General features: G+C 37.2%; 1 protein-coding gene across 1 annotated transcript in view; it reads left to right on the plus strand.

Annotated features, from left to right (window-relative positions):
• SCTR (secretin receptor) overlaps window positions 1–21,760 on the plus strand; it is an 82,702-nt gene that overhangs the window by 10,825 nt on the left and 50,117 nt on the right. The window contains exon 2 of the mRNA XM_023499167.2: window positions 1,552–1,660. Within this exon, the coding sequence (XP_023354935.1) occupies window positions 1,552–1,660 (109 nt within the window). The remainder of the gene's footprint in view (window positions 1–1,551; window positions 1,661–21,760) is intronic.

Below are 21,760 nucleotides of genomic sequence, written 5' to 3' on the forward strand. Positions count from 1 at the left end.
TGGCAGAGCCTACCCCACTGGGGATGATAGAGAAAAAATCAGCTTAGAGGACTTTAAGAAGTAAATAGGATAAAAAGTCAAAAATTCCCGGGTCCAAATACTCTTTCTGACAATTTATAAGCTGTGTAATGGAAGACAGACTGGGTAGATTTATTCCAGGCTTTCTTCCATGCAGGAAAACAGTCATATGAACTGAAATTGGAAAGAACCCTTTAGAAACCAACTAGTTCAACATCCTCCTTTTATAGATAAGGAAAATGAGGTCATGATTTTCTCAAGACCATATTGCTAGCAAACACCAGAAATTTGATTTTTTTGAATTTGAACCCAAGCTTTCTGACTTCTAATTCCATTTTTTCCCACTGTGACGCACAAACTCTTTCTTTCTGACTTGACCAAATGTTTGAACACAGTCTGTATTGTGCCTGATCTTAAATAATCCACATATAAGGTTGTACTCTACTTACATTTAAATGTAAATAAATGTGTCTTCTGGGGAGAATTAGAATTCTAGGGAATTCATATGCAGCAAAACAAAGAAGATCTCCAGTAAAAATTTGAGTCAAGAAGAGCCAGAAGTTGTTCTTTTGTTTCCCATCCTTCCTCCCCATTCCCATTCCCAATCTCTTACTGAATTCACTCCCTCCTAAAGTTTAATCTATGTATGACATATCCATATCTCTCAGATTGTCCTGGAACAGGGGAAGTGGTTAAGTATTTAAGTTCCTGACAGCTGGCTGCATACAGAATAAACAAAGGAAGTTGAAATATCAACAAAGCTGAAATGGAAAAGACTAAATGCTAAAAGTTAATTCTGGGTGTCTGTAGAGATGGCAACAAAACAAGTGCTTAATTGGAGTAGGTGCCACCAATACACTTAAGTCTAAGATTTGTTCTGGACAGGTCTTCTTACACCTTACTTTCCTCTGGGCACTCTGCCATTCCATGGCAGTGGCCTCCATGCTTATTATTGCCCAAGACACTCCATCTTCTAACTCGAGGACATTTTCACTGCCTTCCTTCATGTCCCAATTAAAGTCCCACCTTCTACAAGTAGCCAGTCCCTTCCCTCTGTTCATTGTCTTCAGTTTTTCTGATTATTTAGGATATCTTGTTTATATCTAGTTGTCTCTCCCATTAGACTATAAGCTCCTTGAGGGCAGGTTTTTTTGGTCTTTTTTTGTATCCACAGGGAACTTAGCACAGTGCCTGACATGTGTCCTTGTGAACCCCTTTGGGGTTTTCTTGGCAGAGACGAGTAATTCGCCATTTCTTTCTCCAGGTCATTTTATAGATGACAAAACTGAGGAAAATAGGGTTAGTGATTGCCCAGGATCACACTGGTAAGTATTTGAGGTTAGATTTGCACTCAGGTCTTCCTGACTCCATCTAACATTCTAAGATACATACTAATAAATGCTTTTTGACTCAACAAGTCCCAATTTGGATAACAGAGTCCTTCTAAGAAACATTGACTACATAATGGGGGATAGCAAACTGGTCATGTGATATGATGATAGTAATCAGTATATTTGGCTTTGGAAATTACAGGTTGGTGCTTTCTCTCCTCTCTGTGATGTGCTCCGAGAGCTAGAGAGGGACAAAGAGCAGTGTCTTCAAGAACCGAAGAACAACTCTGAAAATGGGGAACCCATATCAGGTACAGGGCAAACTACTGTCACATTATTCTTTTGCATTTAGCCAGTTCATTGCCTCCATGTAGATAATTTACCCAAATGGACATTCTTCTTACCAAATAATACATCATTTTGTTTTAAAAGCTGCAGTTGGATAATCTGTACCAAATACTCTGTTTCTAGCCTTATAGGTACTGACTCAATTTTCCTAATAATACAACTTCTGCAAAAGTATTCCCATTAAGTTGATAACTTCGGAAAAGAAACAAAGGAAGCTAATAGATCTTTCATCTATCATACCTATTTCCCTGCCATCATTATGTCATTCCAACCAAAGTCTGTACAGATTTTTTTCTGAAACTACATATTAAAAAAAACCTGCATCTAAAAATAAGAGATCTTCATGCTTGTCTCCATTGAAATGTGTACGAAATATATTGATAGAACGAGTGTCAGCCTGGGTAGTTATGGGAGACAGAGGTAGTATGAAGAATTGGATAGAGTTCTGAATTTGTAAGGAAGTTTCAGATTCAGATCTCATTCCTGATACTAGCTGTGGGATCATGGGCAAGTCATTTAATTTCTCTGACCATCAGTTTCTTCATCTGTAAAATGGGAAGAATGTTGTTGTGAGGCTCAAATGCAACCTATGTAAGGTGACTTACAAAGTCAGAACTGCTAGTACCTCCCAACCCAATTACTTTGTACTTATTTTTATATATTTATATATGAATAGGTGTTTCCTTTACAAAATGTAAAGCTCTCTGAGGTCAGGGACTTTCTTATTTGTCTTTGCCTCCATAGCAACAGTAGTTACAAATAAATAACATAAATGTGAGCTCTTGTTATTACTTCTATTAATAAAGGAAAAAACTGAAGTCTACTGATAATCTGGAAATAGTTCTGCCTTTGACACTTAGTAGCTGTGTGATCCTGAATAAGTCACTTCATCACTTTTGAGAATCCTTTTTCTCATTTGTAAGATGAGGATAAGAAAACCTATTTCTACTTTATAAAAATGTCATAAAGCTCAAAGGAGTTAATGTATGTAAAGTGCTTTGGAAATTTTCAAGCATTTAAAAAGTGCTGATTAATATTAGTTTGACAAATCTGGCATGTGAGTTTGGGGAAGGGTATATCCTCTTACAGGCAGGAAGAAAGGGTGCAATGACTGCCATTCTAGCCCTATTCTGTTTACTCTTATATTCAGGGGTCATATTCTCAAGAGATTTCCAAGTTTATGGGCCCCAGACCTTTTCAGAAAAAAAGTAACCTGAGAGATACAAAGATAAAAATCAGCTTTCTTGTTCTCCAGATATGAGAGAGCATTATCTGACTGAATGTCCACTCTTATCCAAAGCAGTTGGTAGTTTGAGTTTCCTTCGTTAGGCACAAAAAATAATGACTGAACTACTCAGAACCAGGTTATTTTGGAGAGACGAGCTGAGGAAAAGGGGGATGCTTTTGGGGAGGATTAAAGGAGGTGGGTTAATGTTTCAACTCCAGAAAAGTCACAGGAAGTCCCAATTGTAGAGCTGTCACTGAGCCCAGGCACACTTATCACAAATAAAAAATTAACTCTTCTCCTATTCTAGGTTGTTTAGTTTTGCTCAAGGCCTTTCTTCTTTTTTTTTCATGAACTTTTCAGGGTCACCCTAATAATTACTTAGCTGACTGTGCTGGGCAATTTATAACTATGCCCCAAAGCAAACACAGGAAACTTTCTCAGTCCTTCTACCCCCTTCAGTGCAGGATGTCATAATTCAAAGCAATTTAAGTCAACAGACACCTTTTGTGTATACAGTAATGTACTGTCCTAGGTGTTGGGAACACAAAAAATGGAAGAGGACAAGATTCTTACCTTCAAGAATTTTATAGTAGTTAACACTAATATTGTGAAAAGCAGCTAGGATCCAGAAAATAGAATACTGTTCTTGAAGTCAGACAACATGTCTCAGACGCTCACTAACTGTTTCATGTTGGGCAACTCACTGAAACTTGCTCAGCTTCAGTTTTCTTATCTGTAAGATGGGAATGATAATAGCATCCACCTCATAAGACTGTGTAAAGATTAAAGGAGAAAACATGTGAAAAACTTTGCAAATCTTAGAGCACCTTATAAAAGTTCAATGATAATTACTACACTCCTAATGATCATTGTTATTATTATTATTGTAAATTATACACATTAATTCACTTAAATCTTTCAGTAATCTTATGAGGAAGATACAATGGGGACTATTATTCTTACTTTACAGATAAGGGAACTAAGGCTGAAGGAAATTAAGACATTTGTTCTTGGTCATGTGCTAAGTGTTGCTAAGGGATGGAGATAGATCCCTCTTCTGATTCCAAGCTCAACACTTTTACTTCTGTATCTAACAGGAGATGTGGAAAGCATACAAAAACATACAAACCCAAATTAGAATATAACCAAGAGGTCCAAACAGAATGATACATAGCATCACAGTTAGACTTTGAAAGAAGGGAAGGATTGAAATGTTAAAGGTTAGTTATAAAGATTTGTTGGTTCCAGGGATTAGGGGATTGGCAAGAATAAAGTCTAAGAGTCAAGAGAAGACAGGATAGGAATAGGGAAAGGAAAAATAGTACTTTTTATAAGAAAATAAAGTGTATAAAAGATCATAGTATCAGATGAAGGATAAATAATTTGGAGCCAGACTATGAAGAGTCTTCAATATCAGGTTAATCCCATATGGTAGACAATGCAGAGCCATGGAAGTTTTTTGATAGTATATGCAATGGAAGATGACTCCAGAATTTGTTTGATGGGTGGAATGGGAAAAGGTAGGACCAGGGAGACCAATCAAGAAGCTAGGATATGAATTCAAATCAGGCATTGAATTAGCATTTTAGGTTGCCTACTTTATTCCAGTAATTGTGGTAAGCCCCAAGGACACAAAGAAAGGAAAGGAGTGGAGAGGAGAGGAAAAGAAAGGGGAGGGGAGGGGAGGGAAGGAGAAAGGAGGAAAAAGAAAAGGAGAAAGGAAAGGAAGGAAATTTCTGCCCTCAAGGAGCTCACAGTTTAACGGAAGAGATATGCACAGTCTAAATTGGAAGGAATCTCATAAGGAAAGCATTAATATTATGGAAGAACAAGAAGAGCTTTTTGCAGAAGGTGGGATTTTAACTGGGACTTGAAGGAAAGTGAGGAGGGAGAGCTTTCTAGGCATGGAGGACAACCAGGGAAAAGCCTAAAGTCAAGCTATGGAGCTTTTTGTTAGAAGAAAAGCAAGGAGGCCAGTGACACTGGATCAAAGAATGGGTAGAGTATGATACTAGAAAGGAAGGGAGGGGAATAGTTATGAAGGCCTTTTAGTAGCAAATAGATGGTTTTATATTTTATTCTGAAAAATCTGAGGGAGCTACTGGAGTTTGTTGAATGAGGGAGGGTGGAAGGTGTGATATGGTCCGATTTGCATTTTAGGAAGATTAAAATGAGACGTAATGGTGATTGAAGAGGGAATAGAGAGGAATTGGTTCAGGGGGAGAAGTAAATAGAATTCAGTGAATTATTGAATATGGGAGTTGAAGGAGAAAAGAGTTTTGATACAGTAGAAAGGTCAAGGAGGACGAAAACCTCAATAAGAGAGTGGTTGCCACTCTAACCCCATGGATGGTGTGGCCTTGACCAAAGGCAGGTTGTAGGAGATGAGGAATGAGTCCCTGGTGAGAAAGTGGATATAGTGACCCTATATTACTTATTTTTTTAAAAAAAGAATTTTAGCAGTGAAGGGGAAGAAAAGTATTGGCTAATATACCTTGATGGGGTAAAAAAAAAATCAAAGGAAGACTACTTTAAAAAAAAAAAAAGGGATGAGATACCTTTGTAGATAAAATGAAAGAAACTAGAAAAGGGAAAAACTGAACAGGGGGGAAGAGAAAGAAATGATGAATAGAGCAAGAAGACAGGAAGGAATAGGATCAAAGGCATAGATGAATAAATTAGTTTTGGCAAGAAGATCTTATTCTCTGAGACCTTGAGAAAGAGGAGAAAATGGAAAAGACATTTAGAATGTTCAAAGTGTTGGAGAAATGGAGTTAAGGGAGATCATATCAGATGACCTTCATCTTTTGGAAAAAGTGGGAGGATGAGATCCTTCTGCTCAGAGTAGAGATGAAATTGGGTACTAAAGGAGAAAAGAGTGATTGTAATAGCAATTATGAGAGGTAATCAATAATGAAGTAATAAGAAGTCAGTATGAATAAAACAAATGATTGCCAGGCAATTTAGGGATAGATAGGATAATTGTGTAGTTGTAATCCATCTCCACATAGCTCAGGTCTGACCACGTCCCTACTGTATTCAAGGAACACAAGTGGTTTTCTTGCCTCTCAGCCGGGACTTTTTGACCTTTTTTGTGTGTGTTAGATACCTTTGTCAGTCTGGTAATGCCTATGGACCCCTTCTCAGAATAATTTTTTATTATAGCTTTTTATTTATAAGTTATATGCATGGATAATTTTATAGCATTGACAATTGCAAGACCTTTTGTTCCAACTTTTCCCTTCCTTCCCCCCCCCCTTCCCCCAGATGGCAGGTTGACCAATACATGTTAAATATATTAAAGTATAAGTCAAATACAATATATGTATAGATGTCCATACAGTTATTTTGCTGTGCATAAAGAGTTGGACTTTGAAATAGTGTACAATTAACCTGTGAAGGAAATCAAAACTGCATGTGGACAAAAATAGAGGGATTGGAAATGCTATGTAGTGGTTCATAGTCATCTCCCAGAGTTCTTTCGCTGGGTGTAGCTGGTTTAGTTCATTACTGCTCTATTGGAACTGATTGTTCCAATCTCATTGTTGAAGATGGCCATGTCCATCAGAATTGATCATCATATAGTATTGTTGTTGAAGTATATAATGATCTCCTGGTCCTGCTCATTTTACTCAGCATCAGTTCATGTAAGTCTCTCCAGGCCTTTCTGAAATCATCCTGCTGGTCATTTCTTACAGAACAATAATATTCCATAATATTCATATACCATAATTTATTCAGTCATTCTCCAATTAATGGGCATCCACTCAGTTTCCAGTTTCTGGACACTACAAAGAGGCAAAGAGGGCTGCCACAAACTCAGAATAATATTTTTAAATACATAAAACAAAATGCACAGAATCACAATTATGTTAAAACATAGTTATAAAATATCTTTGAAAGTTCACAGATCCTAAATTAAGAACTCTGCCTTGGATAAAAATCAAACAAACAAAAACCAGTGTTGGGCTTTTAAAACCTTTCCCAAGATAGTCATACTCCTTACAAGCTATCCTGTTTCCCAACAGATTGCCTTTCTGTCATCACCACTCCGTCACTTCAGTTTCTTCCTGTCTAGCTTCTTCCCTACTGCCTCCATATATGCCTTATCACTTCCCCATCCTCAGAAAAACCTAAACTTGATCCTTCCATCCTTGATACCTCTCTGTCTCCTTGAGTTGAATTCCTTGAAAAGGTGGACTACAATAGTTGCCTCCCCTCTCACTTTCTTTACTCTCTAAAATCCTGCTTCTATTATCATCCATGGAAACTGCACTCTAGATTATGCCTTTTGAACTACAGGTTTTCCACAAGGCTTTTCCCAGCCTTCTTCTCTTCTCCCTTTCCACTACTTTATTTGGTGATCTTACCACTCCCATGGATTTAATAACCATCTTGATGTTGATGATTCTCAAATCTATTTATTCTGACCTAACCTCTTTTGCATCTCCAGCTGCCTTTCAGATATCCCTAACCAGATGTCTGATAAATATCTTAAACACTCAAAATCTCTAAAACAGAATCTGGCCAAACACTCCCCCAGTTACTGTTGAGGGCAGGAAACTGAGGCTGAGTGAGACTATATGACTTAATCTTGATTAGATTACTGATAAGTATCTGAGCCTGGACTTGAAACTTTGTCTTTAAGCATCTTTTTAATCCTTATGGGTAGGGCTGATGAACCCAAGAAAGGGAAGATGAGCCAAAGTGACCCCACACAGAATACCTATCCCTGGCGAGGTCCTGTTCCAGGTGTGGGACAGGTGCATGCTAGGGGTACCTATCCCAGGGTGGCTCCTGGGTATAGCAGCTGCCAGGTCAGGTAAGGGTGTTTGACTGATTTGTGTCGAAGGAGGCAAGTGAATAGGTTGTCATAAAGCAAAGGAAAGATTACAATGTCATAGATTTAGAGGTGTCCAGAATCCTTGAGACCATCTAGTACAATCCTTTCATTTTATAAATGAGAAAACAGGCCCAAGAAACTGCTTTCTCAAGGTCACACAGATTCTAAAAGAACCCAAATGCAAACCCGTGTTCTCTCTCTCCAGATCCAGAATGCCGAGTCCCTCTGTGAGTTGGGAGAGAGCCTTGCTAGTGGCAATAACAGCCTTGAGGTGGGGGAGGACAGTGAAGGGGGAATGTTGCTGTATAGTTTTTGTTTGTTTTGTTTTGGGTGGCCTGGCAGGAAAATCACTATTGCTCCCAATCAGGGGAAGAAAGGGTTAATGCTTATAAAGAATGGGATGGTTGATTAACAAAGTGGGGGGGGGGCAAGGCAAACTGGAACCTTTCTCTCTGGGTCTCCATGGGAAGATAAGGCAGGCACTGGTCACTCTGGTGGAAATTGGGGCAGGGAATGATTTATCATGTTGGCATAAACTCCCAAGACAGCTCATGCTTCACCCTTTTCTGCTCCAGATGTCACTTAGGCTTGATATATTTCTCCACAAATATTTCAGGTCCAGCACCCGATGATCCCTGATTTCATTTTATAAATAACAAGGATTGTGGAGTTAGTTTGGGGCAAAACTGAATAATAGGATAGTCTATGGCCCTTCTCCTTCTTTTCCTTACTCCTCAAATTCAACACATTCAATTCAATCTAATTAGCAGTTAATTAAGCACCTACTACAACTAGTGCTTAGGATAGAAAGATTAATAACAAATAGCATTTATATAGAGCTTTAAGGCTAACCAAGTGATTCTCTTATATTTTCTCATTTTATCCTCACAACAAAAACTGAAACATTCTCTGCCCCCAAGGAGTTCATGTTCTTTTGGAAGTGGAGGACAAAATGTGCCTAGAAGTGTAAATACAAAAGCATATATAAACTGTTGGTTTTGTTCATCCTTCAGTCTTTTTTTAATGATAGCTTTTTTACTTTCAAAATACATGCAAATACAGTTTTCAACTTTCACCCTTGAAAAACCTTGCGTTCCAAATTTTTTTCCTCTCTTCCCTTTACCCCTCTCCACCCTAACCCAATACATGTTAAACATGTACAATTCTTCTAAATGTTTTTCTACATTTATCATGCTGCACAAAAGGGAAAAACATGAAAAAGAAAGAAAAAAGCAAACACACAACAACGGCAAAAAGGTGAAAATATTATGTTCTGATCCACATTCGGTCTCCACAATCCTTTTTCTGATTGCAGATGGCTCTCTCCATCACAGGTCTATTAGAATTGGCCTGAATCACCTCATTGTTGAAAAGAGCCATGTCCAACACACTTGATCATCCCATAATCTTGTTGCTCATATGTGCAGTGTTCTGTTGGTTCTACTCAACTTCATTTAGCATCAATTCATGTAAGTTTCTCCAGGCCTTTTTGAAATCATTCTGCTTATCATTTTTTACAGAACAATAATATTCCATAATATTCATATACCATAATTTATTCAGCCATTCTCTAACTAGCGGGCATCTACTCAGTTTCCAATTCCCTGCCACTACAGAAAGGGTTGCTACAAACATTTTTGCACATGTGGGTCCTTTCCCCTTTTTTGTGATCTCTTTAGGATACAGATCTAGTCTAGTAAGGACACTGCTGGATCACAGTTTGATAGTCCTTTGGGTATAATTCCAAATTGCTTTCCAGAAGAGTTAGATCAGTTCACAACTCCACCATCAATGTATTAGTGTCCCAGTTTTCCCACATCCCCTCCAACATTTATCATTCTCTTTTTTTGTCATCTTAACCTATTTGAAATGTATGAAGTGATATCTCAGAGTTGTCTTAATTTGCGTTTCTCTAATCAATAATGATTTAGAGAATTTTTTCATATGACTAGAAATAGTTTCAATTTCTTCATCTGAAAATTATCTCTTCATATCCTTTGATCATTTATCATAAGAGAATGGCTTGTATTCTCATAAGTTTGAGTCAATTCTCTATATATTTTAGAAATGAGGCCTTTATTGGAGCCCTTCTATATAAAATTTCCCCTCAGTTTTCAGCTTCTATTCCAATTTTGGCTTCATTAGTTTTTTTTGTACAAAAACTTTTTAATTTAATATAATTAAAATTATTCATTTTGCATTTCATACTGTTCTCTTGTTCTTTGGCTATAAATTCCTTATTTCTTCACAGATCTGAGAGGTACACTATCCCTTGTTTTCCTAATTTGCTTGTAGTATCACCCCTTATGTCTAAATCATGAACCCATTTCAAATTTATCTTTATCCTTCATTCTTGAAGAGAACTAATGATGTCACAAGATGGTGTATTTGAACTGGCAGAGCTTTGCAAAGTCATCAGCCTCCATTTCTCCTCCAGTGTTATTGAAGTCCAGCAGTAGAACATAGAAAGGTCAAGGTAACAGGTGATGACCCAGAATGCACTCGAAGGCCTTTCAAATTTGGTCTTTCCCAGGACTCTATTTGTTTGAAACTATGCCCAATAAACTGAAGAAGGAATCATGGACTCATAGATTTAGAAATAGAAAGGATTTTGGAGGTCAATTATTCCATCCTTTTCATTTTATTGGTAAGATCTGTGAAGCCGAAAGAAATTGTCTAAGGTCACATAGGCAAGAAGTTTAGAATCAGAATGTGAATTCAGGGCTTTGACCCTTAAACCGGCACTCAACTGAGAGGATCAAGAAAGGTTTCATGAAGGAAGTGGTATCTGCATTGAACTTGAATTCTAAGGGGGTCCTAAAGAGTAGAGGTGAGGAGGGAATGCATTCTAGGTATGAGGAACAACTATGCAAAAATATGGAGTTGGAAAATGAGATTGCCTTTAGAGGTAACAATGAGTGGATTTTTAGAGGTAACTAAGTGGTATAATAAAGTACTAGTTAGAATCAGGATTTGAGTTCAAATTCTGGTTCAGATATTTACTAACTATGTGACCTAGTACAACTCTGTCTACCTCAGTTTCCTTAACTGCTAATTGGAGATAATATCTTCTTTCTTCCAGAGTTGTAATGATGATCAAATGTGATAATATTTTTTAAATGCTTTTAACAAAGTAGGAAGGTAATAAATGCTTATTTCCTTCCTTCCTCGGTCATTTTGTGACTATGTGAAAGAGAATAATGTGAATAAAATTTGGAAAGGGAGATAGATACTGGAATGTGAGTTTTTAAATGTCAAGCAGGAATTTATATTTTATTCTAAAAGCAAAATCAAACTGCTAGATCTTCTTGAGCAGGGGAATGGTATTATCAGACCTGTGATTTAGGAATATTGTTTTAATAGCTGAGTGGAATGTGAATTGCAAATAGAAAAGAATATTAAAAGAGGGAGGAAAGAGAGAGGGGGGAAGGAGGAAGGGAGGAAAGGAAAGAAGGAAGGAAGGATAAAGGGAGAGAGAGGGAAAGGGAGAGGGAGGAAGGAGAAAGAGACAGGGAGAGGGAGGGAGAGGGGAGAAGGAGAGGAAGAGGAAAAGAGAGAAAAAGAAAGTGAGGGAGGGAGGAAAGAAGGAAAGGAAGGAAGGAGGGGGGGAGAGAGAGAGAGAGAGAGAGAGAGAGAGAGAGAGAGAGAGAGAGAGTGCTTCATTAGTTTAGACAAGAAATGATGAAGACCTGAACTATTGCAGCCCCTGTATGTTTATAAGGAAAAGAAAGATTTGAGAGAAATTCTGGAGAAACACTCATTGGGCACTTGGCAAAGCTTCACCCCAAAGTTAGACCAATAATTTGATTGGTCTAAGAAAATGTGTACACACTTCTTAGGCTGAGATATTATACAAATGGTAATGTGAGCTCAGAATTTTTCATTCTTCCTTTCTCTTCTCACTGTCCCCCATCTCATTGGTGAATCAGTGACTGTTCTAGCTGGAAAGATTTCCAGCCAGATTCTCCTTTCTATGTTACTTCCTCTTCTTAGAGAAGAGATTTTTGACTTTCTTCATTTCACAAACTTTTTGGTTAGTCTAGTAAAGAAATCGATCCATTTTCAGAATCTGAAGTTAAGAAGAAAATAATCATTCTGTTTTGAACACTATAATGTATACAAAGTTCAAGAGACATAGTTTCTAGGTATTTAATAATCAATTTTATTAATTATGGGTAGAAGATTATAAAATGATGGTCATTTGTCTTTCTCTCTTAAACCAAAGGACTCCCCCAATTTTTGAATGCTTAAATAGATTTGAAAAGAGGGGGGAGTTTCCTGAGGATAGAAATTAATTCTTGAATGGTTAACAATCAAGGAGAGGATAGACATATTAATGAGGTAGGCAAAAAATCTTCAGTTCCTTCTGATGATCAGAATCTTTTCAATCATGACACTCTGCCACCTCTAGTTAGCTGACAAAAAAAATCCATCTTTATCCAGACCACACTGGCTGGTTTTCCCTTTTATAAGCTGTCTCATCCTAATTCTAATTTCTTAGAAAGCTGCAAGGACAAGAGCTCACCTAGACTGGATTCTGTTTGTAAGGTTTTCTAATTAGGTAGAGTCCCACCCAAGATTAAAAAGCATGTACCTCTAGGATTTGGGCAATCTCATTTATCAGTAATGTCCTTCAGAAACTTACTGAATAACCTACAGGGGTTTATTTCTGAAGTAGGAAATAGAAAGGAAAAAACCTTCATCTCAACTAATAATCAGCTATTAATATGAGAGAAATAATAATTTCTCTCAACATATTGAACTTGAGATACCAATAAGACATCCAAATAGATATATCCCGTAGGACTGAAGTTTACCCTAGAAATAGAGGCTGAATATAGATTTGGGAATAATTTGATTAGGGAAATAATTGTACTATTCATTAGGTGTATGTATATAAAGAGAAGGTGACCCATGATAGAACCTATGATGGGAGAAGGACATGGATGATGATCTGTTAAAGGATACTGAGAAGTATTTATCAGAGAGGTGGGAGGATAAGCTGGAAAAAGCAGTGTCATCCAAACAAGGGAAGAGAGTGTCTGGGGGGGAGCTAAATAGTCTCAGAAGCAACCAAGAGATCAAAAAAAAAAAAAAAATAGTAACTAGGAAGAGGCCCATCTATTTCAAGTTTGCTCCCTCATCATCTCCTTCAATGCTTGTCCTATGTTCTCATTGGGCTAGCTAAAATTGACCCTTCAAGCCTAGCAGGATACACCTGGAGGTTCTACTTAGTTTCTTTCCCTAATTCCTGTCCTCTCTTGGCCAAGTTTTCTATGCCTTTGAAAATATCAACTGTGCCAATGAAATAAGAAGAGAAACGTTACCTAAACTCAGCCTTTTCTTTTATAAGTAAACTTTGTTAACACTTTGATGTCAACCTCTGGAAATCTGGAAACAATACTCCTGCCTCTTATTTTATCTCTGATATCTCTTCTTTTGGGGGGCAGTGATTATCTCTGCCTCATTAAACTAGGAACTCCACAAGAGTAAGAACTGTGTTTTCTCTATCCAACTGAAGATGGCCAAAGATCTTGAAGGGTAGATGGATGGCACAGAGTGCTGGGTCTAGAGTCAGGAACACTTGAAGTCATACTCAGTCTCAGACACTTACCAGCTGTGTGACCCTGGGTAGGTCATTTAATCATGTTTGTCTTAGTTTCCTCATTTGTACAGTGAGGAGGAAAAGGAAATGGCAAACCACTCCAGTATCTTTGCCAAGAAAATCCTAAATAGAGTCAGTCTCTACCGAAATCACTGAACAATAACCACAAAAGTCTAAAGGAAAACTCATTCCTATCCTCGACACATCCATTTCTGACAAAAAAAAGCCTTGCCTACAAGGTGTGCTATTGCCTACTTCACTAAACTCCTTTTCCTCTCTTCCCTTTTTCTCCTCACCCCAATAATCAGAGGCAAGTCAAGACCTCACTGTCATTAGGGCAAGGGTTCCACCTGCATTTTCTACTCTGTGTGTGTGTGGGGCGGGGAGAGAGAGAGGAAAAGAGAGAGAGAGAGAGAGAGAGAGAGAGAGAGAGAGAGAGAGAGAGAGAGATATACATATAAATATATTATAATTTTAGCATTTATAATATATTTGCTGCCTCTTGTTATTCTTTAGTTGTTTTAGTTGTTTTTTAGTCATGTACCACTCTTCGTGATTCCCATTTGGGGTTTTCTTAGCAAAAATTCTAGAGTAGTTTGCTATTTCCTTCTCTAGCTTATTTCACAGATGAAGAAACTGAGGCAGACAGAATCAAGTGACTTGCTCAGGGTCATACAGCTTGAGTTTTTCTGACTCCAGGTCTGGCACTCTGTCTACTATTACCTACCTGCCAAATGGGGATTTGCTACCTGAATGTCAATATGATTACTTTTCTTTGTCACTCTGTGTATTTTATTTAATACACTTAAAAATAATATTCTGAAAAGGGATTTATTGCTTCACTAAACTAATCAAGAGGTTTGTGAAGTAAAGGAAGTTAAGAACCTCTCCTCTAAGAAGAGAAAGTAATTATAGGAAGGAGAGTCTGGCTGGAAATCACTCTAGAACAGTCATAGATTCACCAGTGAGATGTGGGACAGTGGGAAGAGAAAGGGGGGGAGGGAGAATACAGAATCTGAGCTCACATTACAGTTTGCAGCATATCCAAAGCCAGCCTGAGAAGTATAGACACATTCTCTCAGACCAGTCAAGTCACTGGGCTAATCTTGGAGTGAAGCTTTGCCAAGTGCCCAGTGAGTTTCTCTTCTAAAAGCCAAACTATGGGGCTGGGATCCCTAAATGTGGAGCTATGGTTATATATTTTCCAACTGAAAAGGGGCTGATAGTGAATGAAGCCCCTTCCTCTCTAACCCCCAGGCCTCAGGCTACTCTCATCATCTGAACTGGATGACCAGCTCTGTGATGTAGTTTAAGAAACACAGCATAGGGTACTGGAAAGAGGGCTAGATTTAGTCAAAGATCCTTGATTCAAATCCTGGCTCAATCTTTGCAATTTGTGTGATCTTCAGCAATCCCTTCATCTCTCTCAGTCTTTTTCCTGATTTGTAAAAATGCAAAGGGACTAATGATAATGATGACCCTCCCCCAAAAAGCAGAAAAGAGCCTTTAAACATGCACAGAAGAGAAAAAGTTTCACAGGAGACAAAGAGGATAATTTTGAAAAGAATGTGTTGAATTTATTATGTATTTTAAAAAATGCGTGTAATAGAAACATGCAGTTATATATACAACATTTTTCTGTTTTATAAATATATGGAAATGTTCATGTTTGTCAAGGTCAAACTAACAAAAAAATGTATTTTAGAAACACAAAGAGATTGAATTAGATTCCTCTGAAGTCTTCTATTATCCTCTATGATTCCAGGGTCTATCTTCCCCCTCCCCTCAACACAAAGCAAAAATAACTTCTTTGACTTAAGATTAATACTTGGAATTCCACCAGTAAATAAATATTCCTTTCTTTGAGTCTTGAAAGATTTTTAGCTTTCAGAATAACCTTTTGAAGTGAAAATGCTCCTGAGAGATATTTGGGTTCTCAAAAATTATGCTAGTGGAGAGTATGTTCTAGGAGGTCATACTAACTTTAAAAACTTTAAAAGGTGTGCAGCTCTGAGAATCAGCCTAGCATCTAAATTTCAAGAAGTTTTTTGACAACAGGTTGAACACTAAGTGGGACAACTTTTTAGTTGTAAGCTGTGCCAACTCAGTAAGATGGAGAGAGATTGCCACCTGCAGGTAGAATGAGAATGCACAGGGACTAATAAAAACCACATAAAAGGATGCTAGATAGAAATAATGAAGTAAAAGGGGGAGACTTGGGAAAGTGCTGCCTTTACTAGCCAAAATCTAGAGGACTAATTTAGGTTCCTTGAAATTAGAGGTTAACAAAAGGAGAGAGAAGGGTCTAAGAGGGGATGGGACAAGAGGTAGGAGTTTATAAAAAAAAAAAAAAACTTTCCCTGGAAATCTTTTGTTGTTGTTCAGTTGACTCGTTGTGACCCCATTTGGGATTTTCTTGGCAGAGATACTGAAGTGGTTTAAAATTTCCTTTTCCAACTCATTTTCTAGATGAGGAAACTGAGGCAAGCAGGATAATCTTATAAGTATTTGAGTTCAGAGTTGAATTCAGAAAGATGAGTTTTCTGATTCCATCCCTAGCTCTAGTTGCCTAAAGAAACCTATTAGATTCAGGGAACATCAGATCTGGAAGGAAGATGAAGTCATAAATCCAATCCCCTCTTTTTCTTTTGTTATCAAATTGGCAACTTCACTGGAATGAGGAATTCCTCATGAAACCACCAAAAAAGATGGACATTTCTCATGCATCTTATTCTTTTACAGACTCACCTAAGAGACTGAGAGGTTAGTAACCTGTTCAAAATTATAGAGGCAGAAGAAAGAAAACAAAGAAGGGAAGGAATAAAGTTAAGGGGAAAAAAGGAAATAAAGAGAAAGAAAAGGAGCTTTTATTAAGCACTTATGTGCCAATCCCTGTGCTAAATCCTGAAAATACAAATAAAAAAGCTAAAATAATCCTGCCTCTCAAAAAGCTTAAATTTTAATAGATGGGGTGGGGTAGCACACTTTGATTCAGAGTTAATGATCGGTGCTATATTTGATTGTGGCTCAAGAGTTAGAAACACAGACCAAAGTAGAAGTATTGGTAGCAAGATTGCTGGCAAGTAGGGTGCAAGGGGTGGGAATTAGATCTATCTTAAAAGTGTTCCAGGTGTGGATAACCTGGCCCCAGGGTACAAATTCTGGAGAAGAAAGAGTGAAAACCTCCAGTATATGGTCTCTGGTCCTGGAGAGAAGGCAATTAACATGGCTGTAAAAATAAAGGTCAGTGAAAAAAATTAAAGGCCAGCTTGAATGCAAATCTTTCCCATTCCAAGGCCAGCTCTCCTACTATTCCAAGGTGCAACTTTGATTCTTTTTACAGATTAAAAAAAATTGAGGATTAAAGAAGTCAGAGGACTTGTTCAAATTTCAAAAAGTAGAGACTCTCTTTAGCCCTTTCACAACTGGAATTACGACCATTGTAAGCAACGATGTTGTCAACATCCCAGAAAAATGTTGACATCTCTTTTAAGGATCAGACAGTTATTTTAAAGGACCTCCAAAGGTCCTTCAAAGGGATTTCAAGCATGTCAGTATTGAACTTAATTTTCTTGGAAAGAAGATAATAATGAATGACAAGTGGCAGAGAATTTGAAAAGAACTTGAAACCATACATACAATCTGTTATCATGTCCAAAACATTACTGTGGGGTTTCCATTATAAGATGAGGTCTGAGCATGGTTACTTCCTTATCAATGTTGCTAGTCAAGAGAATGGTTCACTTGTTGAAATCAGAAATTTTTTGGGGGGAAATTATTTTTGAAGAGTGTACATGAGATGAAGTGTTACTTAGGCTATTTCTTAAGCCCCAAAACATGAATTAATTCTTGAAGTAAATCATATTTAATCTGTATTAAACTTAATTGCTCTGATTCAGTGGATTGCCACAGTAAAAAACAAAACAAAACAAAAAAAACAAGGATACCAGAAAATTTCTGGATGGTATCTATATTTCTGAGAAAGGCATAACAAGCTGATGAATAATTTGGAAAAGATGCCAAATTGTCATTTTATTCAGATGTCAAAATAAAAATGCTTTTTATCAAAAAAAAAAAGTGTATGAACCATGGGACAACTTTATTTGATAATTCAATTTCCAAAAAAGAATTTGTCAGTAGAACTTCCTAGTTCAGGGTCCTTTCTATTACTATTATCATTACTATTACTTCATATCATGAAGGAATGCAACAGTGGTTTTGTTGGTAGCATGTGACTTCTTGTTTTCAAGTCTGGAGATTATATGACTAATACACAGAGTATATCCATATTTATTTGTCTACAAAGTGTTCCTCTCCTGCTTCTTACCTTACTACTTCCATAACAACCAAGCAATACTCCATTAATCTTCCTTGGAGCTTGGCCCAATGACAAAGCAGCCTGGAATTCCATTTGATTGTTGAAAGAAGCTGTCCCATAGTTGAATGGCCTCAGACCCTGAACTCTAGCACTGTAATAATCATATTCAAATTCTATGTAGGTTACACAGGGTTTTCTCATTTTCTCATGGACAGGGGTATTTGTTTCTTGGTTTTGTTTCAAGGTCCAGAAATGTCTGAGAAACTCATTCCAGGATCTATTCTAGGCTGAAATGTAAGCTGCATTATAAATAAAGCTTCCTACTGACACGCAAAAGCCCTGTATTTAGGGGAAGAGGAAATGGGGGCTGGTATTAGCGTCCAATGAGCTCAGACATAGGAGCAATTTTTTCCCTAAACAAGTCTCCCTCAGAATGGGGCATCTCAAAGTAAAGAGATACCATTGTGAACAATCTTTGCCTAGCCCCCTGAGTCAACTGAAGAAAGTAGCTCACACCTGGATCATTTTATCGGGGAGAAAATAGCTTTAACAGAGAATAGTTCAGACCAAAAAAGGAACTTTCATCATCTTTCATCCTCTGGATGGGTGTATGTAAGTAATTACCACAGTCACACCTTATGTATAGGGGTGGGAAATGGGGGAATATGCAAAAGACATAGAGGATGTCATCACTGCTGCTAAAGAATGCATAGGAAAGGAGTATCAATAAAATAAAAAAAAGGAGAAGGAGGAAGAAGAGGAAGAGGGGAAGAGGGAAAGAGGAAAGGCTCGTAATGAAAAGACATTGGCTTTGGGCTGACTCTGCTACTAACTTAGTGTATCATCTTGGACAAGTCATGGAATCTTAAGACTTAGTCAACAATCCACTCAGTGGCCCAGTGGATAGGACTAGTGAATAGAATTAACATTTCTGTCACTACAATCACACATTTGCCTTTTCTTTTTCTCAAGCAAGCATATCACACTGTTATTTCCCACTGGACTTGTGCTTAAACTTCCAGAGTTGTTTTCACATGAAATGCCATTATTCCCATTCTGTAGATTAGCAAGTCATTCACAGTTTATTTTTTTTTTTAATGTCTATTGTTTGCTAAGGAAGCCAGGTAGTGTAGATATAAAGATAGAAAAACAACAGAGTATAGGCTGTCAAGGAGATGTCAAACTAGTAGATGCCCTCAATTCTCTCCTGGACTGTTGCAATAGCTTCCTAATTGATCTCCCTATGTTCATCTTCTTCCCTCTCTAATCTAACCTCCATATGACTTTGTTGTTCAGTTGTTTTTTCAGTAATGTCTGACTCTTCATGACCCTAGGAGGTTTATTTTGGGCAAAGATATTGGAGTTATTTGCCATTTCTTTCTCCGGTTTATTTAACAGATGAGGAAACTGAGGTAAACAACATTAAGTGACTCTAATCTACCTTGCATATAACTGCCAGATTGATATTCCAAAGCACATATCTGACTGTCCCTTCACTGTTCAGGAAGCTTCAGCGGGTCTCTCTTTATCTATAGAATAAAATACAGATTTTTTTTTTGGTTGACATTTAAAATCCTTCACAATCTGGATCCTTTCTGTCTTTTCAGTCTTAATTAATATTACTTTCAATCTCTCTTTGCTCCAACACATTTGACATTCCACTTAAACTGCTTATGTGTCATTCTCATTATATGAAATTCCATCTCCCATTTATTTGCCTTTCTATGGCTGTGATTTTCTTTTAAAAAAATAAAATTTTGTTTTATTTTTAACTTTTTGTTATATCACTCCTCCAATCAATGGCTTCCTATCAGCTCTAGGATAAAATACAAAACCCTCTGTTTGTATTCATAATCTACTCCCATCTCCTAGCTTCCTGTATACCACTTCACATATTCTTCCTTCCAGAGACACTGACCTCATCCCTGTTTCCCAAATAAGACACCATCTCTCAGATCCAGACGTTATCACTGGCCTCATGCCTCAAAAGCTGTCCTTCATCACCACCTCCTGGAATCCTTGGCTTCCTTTAAGACCCAGTTAAAATCCTGCCTTTCCCCAGTCCCTCAGCTCTAGTGCCTTCCTTCTATTAAGAAATTTTTATTGATCCTGCACATAGTTTGTTAGTATATAATTATTTGCATGTTGTCTCTCTCCCTCATTAGATTGTAAAACTTCTTGAAGTCAGGAACTATCATACTTTTCTTTATGTCCTCAGAATTTAGCACAGTGCCTGAATCCATAGTAAAACACTTAATACTTAGTGATTGTCTGATCAACTTATATTTCCTCTTCTATACAGTAACCCCTTATAACAAAAAAATTAGAGAGAAAAATCAGTTTGACAAACCAACAAACATGTCGAAAAAAGATTGACACTATATATAGTGTTCATATCCATAGTTCTCCACCTTTTGCAAAGAAGCAGGGGAAATACTTTCTCATCACCTTTTTGGGGCCAATCTTGATCATTACCATTTCATATCCATTGCAATAAGTTTTAATGGGCTGTTCCATATGCCTAGAAAGCTTATCCTTCTCACATTTCCCTCTTAGAAATCCCAGCTCCTTTCAAGGCTCAGCTCCCATGCCATCTCCCATATGAGACCTTCCTTGATTGTCTCTCCTTGTTTCTCTTCCACCATGAAAATTTGTATATATTTATTTATGTATCCCCCAGTAGAATATAAGGGACTATTATTTTTACTTCTCTGGTACTTATGACAATGATTCCCACAGAGTAGGCAGAGCAGTAAATGGGTTTTTTTGTTTGGTTGGTTTTGTTTATCCATTTAATGGTATTTTATTTTTTCCAATTACATCTAAAGATAGTTTTCAACATTTACTTTTATAAGATTTTGAGTTTCAAAAATTTTTCCCTTCCTCCCCTCCCCAAGACAGCAAGCAATCTGATATAGGTTATACATGTCCAAACATATTAAACATATTTACACATTAATTATATTGTGGAAGAATCAGAAACAAAAAGAAGTAAATGTTTTAATTAAATTATAATATAGTAAAGAAGATGAAATTTGCACAAATAACAGAGCAAATGATTAAATTTGTAGGAGTTGACAAATATAGACCCTTAGAGATTTGGAAAGATGGAATATCATGGAAGGTAAAAATCAAGGGAGATTTTGAGAAACTTCATCTTGAAGAAGGAGAAAAACATCTAGGTAATTGTGATAATCCAAGTGAGAGGCAGCAAACTGTACTAGTATAAGTAGAAAAGTGGGGGAGATGTTATAGAGGCATTGCTACTTGGCACTTGATTGAATACTGAGGGTTAGGATGGGGGAAGAATCTAGAATTTTATCAGAGATTTTACTGAGGAGATGCTTGTTCAGGAATGGTAGATGTTTGAGGTCTGTCTCAGCGTTGACTTCTGTAACTCCATGGTTTCAAAGCCTGGATGATGTTAATATCAATACAAACAAACAAACAAAATGGGAAACTGAGAAAAGAAGGTGGTTTTGGAAGGAAAATGGATACAGTTTTAGAAACATAGAGATGCAAGGATCTTTGAATTATCCAGGCTGAATTGTTGAAAATAAAGTACTAAATCTCAATTTATTTTTTAAATAAAAATGCATTGCATTATATTACATCTTCAGTTTTGTCATTTGTGCTTGAATCTCACTGTATTTTGGGAAAGAAAGTCACTTTATTTCTCTAGTTTTGTAAAATAAACAACCGGCAGGTCCCATCCTGCTCTAACAGTGGTGATTTTGAAGTACAAATTCCTACCCTGCCATAGGCTAACTTGCTAATGTGTGACCAGGAACAATTCACTTAACTTCTCAGAGCCTCAATGACCTCATCAGGAAATAGGGATGATAATGTTTATACTATACATTTCAGTGGGTTCTAAGGAAAGCATTCATCAACCTTAAATGTTACAGAAATGTGAGCTTTTTATTTCTAAGATGATAGAAGGCCTGAAGATGCCTCTCCAGGTTTTGTTGTTATTGTTTGTTTGTTTTTAAAGAACCACACACAAAAAAAGCAAATTAATAAAATGAACCTGTGATCCTTTTTTGTACCCTCTAGCCTTCCCTACAAC

This window comes from Sarcophilus harrisii, chromosome 3 (assembly GCF_902635505.1).
Source record: "Sarcophilus harrisii chromosome 3, mSarHar1.11, whole genome shotgun sequence".
NCBI classification, from domain to species: Eukaryota; Metazoa; Chordata; class Mammalia; order Dasyuromorphia; family Dasyuridae; genus Sarcophilus; species Sarcophilus harrisii.